Source organism: Sinocyclocheilus grahami, unplaced genomic scaffold (assembly GCF_001515645.1).
Source record: "Sinocyclocheilus grahami isolate Dianchi unplaced genomic scaffold, SAMN03320097.WGS_v1.1 scaffold208.1, whole genome shotgun sequence".
NCBI classification, from domain to species: domain Eukaryota; kingdom Metazoa; phylum Chordata; class Actinopteri; order Cypriniformes; family Cyprinidae; genus Sinocyclocheilus; species Sinocyclocheilus grahami.
In genome coordinates this window covers 1,677,718-1,679,627 of record NW_015505387.1, presented here as the reverse complement: position 1 = coordinate 1,679,627, position 1,910 = coordinate 1,677,718, and the positions used below count along the sequence as shown (strand labels likewise).

The window sequence follows — 1,910 nt, the reverse complement described above, 5'->3', positions numbered from 1 at the left end:
GAAAAAGTCTTAGATCTTTGAGTTCAGCTCATGAAAAATGTGGGCAAAAACAAAAGTGTTGCGTTTATAATTTTGTTCAGTGTATACATATTGTTTTCTCCTGATGTCAACTAGGCCAATGCACAATATTTGAGAGAAATAGGCCTTTTGTGTACATAGAAAAAGTCTTAGATCTTTGAGTTCAGCTCATGAAAAATGTGGGCAAAAACAAAAGTGTTGCGTTTATAATTTTGTTCAGCGTATACATATTATTTTCTCCTGATGTCAACTAGGCCAATGTCTATACAATGTCAAATGTTTATTTTATGTTTATTGTTAATAGTTTACCAATGTCAAAATGCAGTTTATTCATTATTATTTTAGCCTTCTATTATACGAAATGCAAAATTTTTCAAATAAATAGTTGAAGCAGTAATATAAAGTTAATTAATGTGATACACATTACAGTGATAATTAAAATGAATGAAATCTATTGGGGTAAATGAACATGATCTTGACGGTGAACTTAACTTTCAGTCTCCACATTCGGTCACTTGTGAATGGATTTTGTGTGGACTTCGAAGTAATCCAGGAATTATTGGGAAAAACAAATCAGTTGGGTGTGTGGTGTTAACCTATTTTTCTTTGCTTTCTGCAGTGTGTAGACGGAGATAAGACGTGTCATTTGTGGACGGCAGTAGATTTGGCGTTTTTTGTGTTGATGGGGGTGGCAGGAGGTTTGCTCGGCGCGCTCTTCAACTGCATCAACAAACGCCTCGCAAAGTACCGCATGAGAAACGTTCACCCCAAAGCAAGATTCATCAGGTACCCGAGAGAGATCTCAATTATATGGATTCATATTGAACAGCACTACTCAAAACATACGCTGTATTTGTTTGACTGGCAGGCTGCTGGAGAGTCTGCTGGTGTGTATGGTGACCACACTCGTGATCTTCGTGGCGTCAGTGACTCTGGGGGAGTGTCGAGATTTAGTCTCCACCAATAACAACACATCAACACAGGTCAGTCACAGACCAGCTTCCTTCCTCTCCTTTAACTTCAGCCTTTCATTCTTTCCTTTACCTCTATATTTCTCTGTTTCTCTCTTTTGCTGGGCTTTTTTTTAATATATGATTTCTATGTGCTGATAGTCAGGAGTTCTACAGCAGTACAGTCTTGTCGTTATATAGGAAGAGACCATTTGACGGACATGCAATGACCGATCATAGTTAGTTTCTTTTGTGTCATTTAAAGGTGGGTTACATGTCATTGGGTAGCAATGATACTGATTTAAGTTTCACAAATGTTAAGTGCAATGCATTAAGTACAGAGGAAGACATCATTGTAAGTAAATATAACTTGCTGAGATAACAGTAGCACGCTATTCAACTGCTGATATATAGGCATATAAGATATGCATCCTGGTCCACACTGCAGCTTGTTCTCATAAAATTAGAACTTGCCATCCCGAGAAAGTTGTAGTTTTTGTGTGCATTAAGTCAAGTCACCTTTATTTATATAGCGCTTTTAACAATACAGATTGTGTCAAAGCAACTGTACAGCATTAATTAGGAAAATAGTGTGTCAATAATGCAAAGTGACAATAGTAAACACAAATTTTTCAGTTAAAGACAGTTCATCATTGAATTCAGTGATGTCATCATCCAGCTCAGTTCAGTTTAAATAGTATCTGTGCAATCAAGTCGACGATATCACTGGAAATGAAGTGTCCCCAACTAAGCAAGCCAGAGGCGACAGCGGCAAGGAACCAAAACTCCATCGGTGACAGAATGGAGAAAAAACCTTGGCTCAGTCGGGGGGCCAGTTCTCCTCTGGCCAGACGAAACCAGCAGTTCAATTCCAGGCTGCAGCAATGTCACATTGTGCAGAGGACTCATCTGGTTCCTGTGGTCTTGTCCCGGTGGCCGTCT

The 1,910-nt window shown here is 38.8% G+C and overlaps 1 protein-coding gene across 1 annotated transcript in view; it reads left to right on the top strand.

Moving 5' to 3' along the window:
• Positions 1–1,910, top strand: part of clcn6 (chloride channel 6) — a 21,963-nt gene that overhangs the window by 6,126 nt on the left and 13,927 nt on the right. Inside the window, exons 12-13 of the mRNA XM_016286265.1 lie at positions 638–804; positions 887–1,001. Of these exons, the coding sequence (XP_016141751.1) occupies positions 638–804; positions 887–1,001 (282 nt within the window). The remainder of the gene's footprint in view (positions 1–637; positions 805–886; positions 1,002–1,910) is intronic.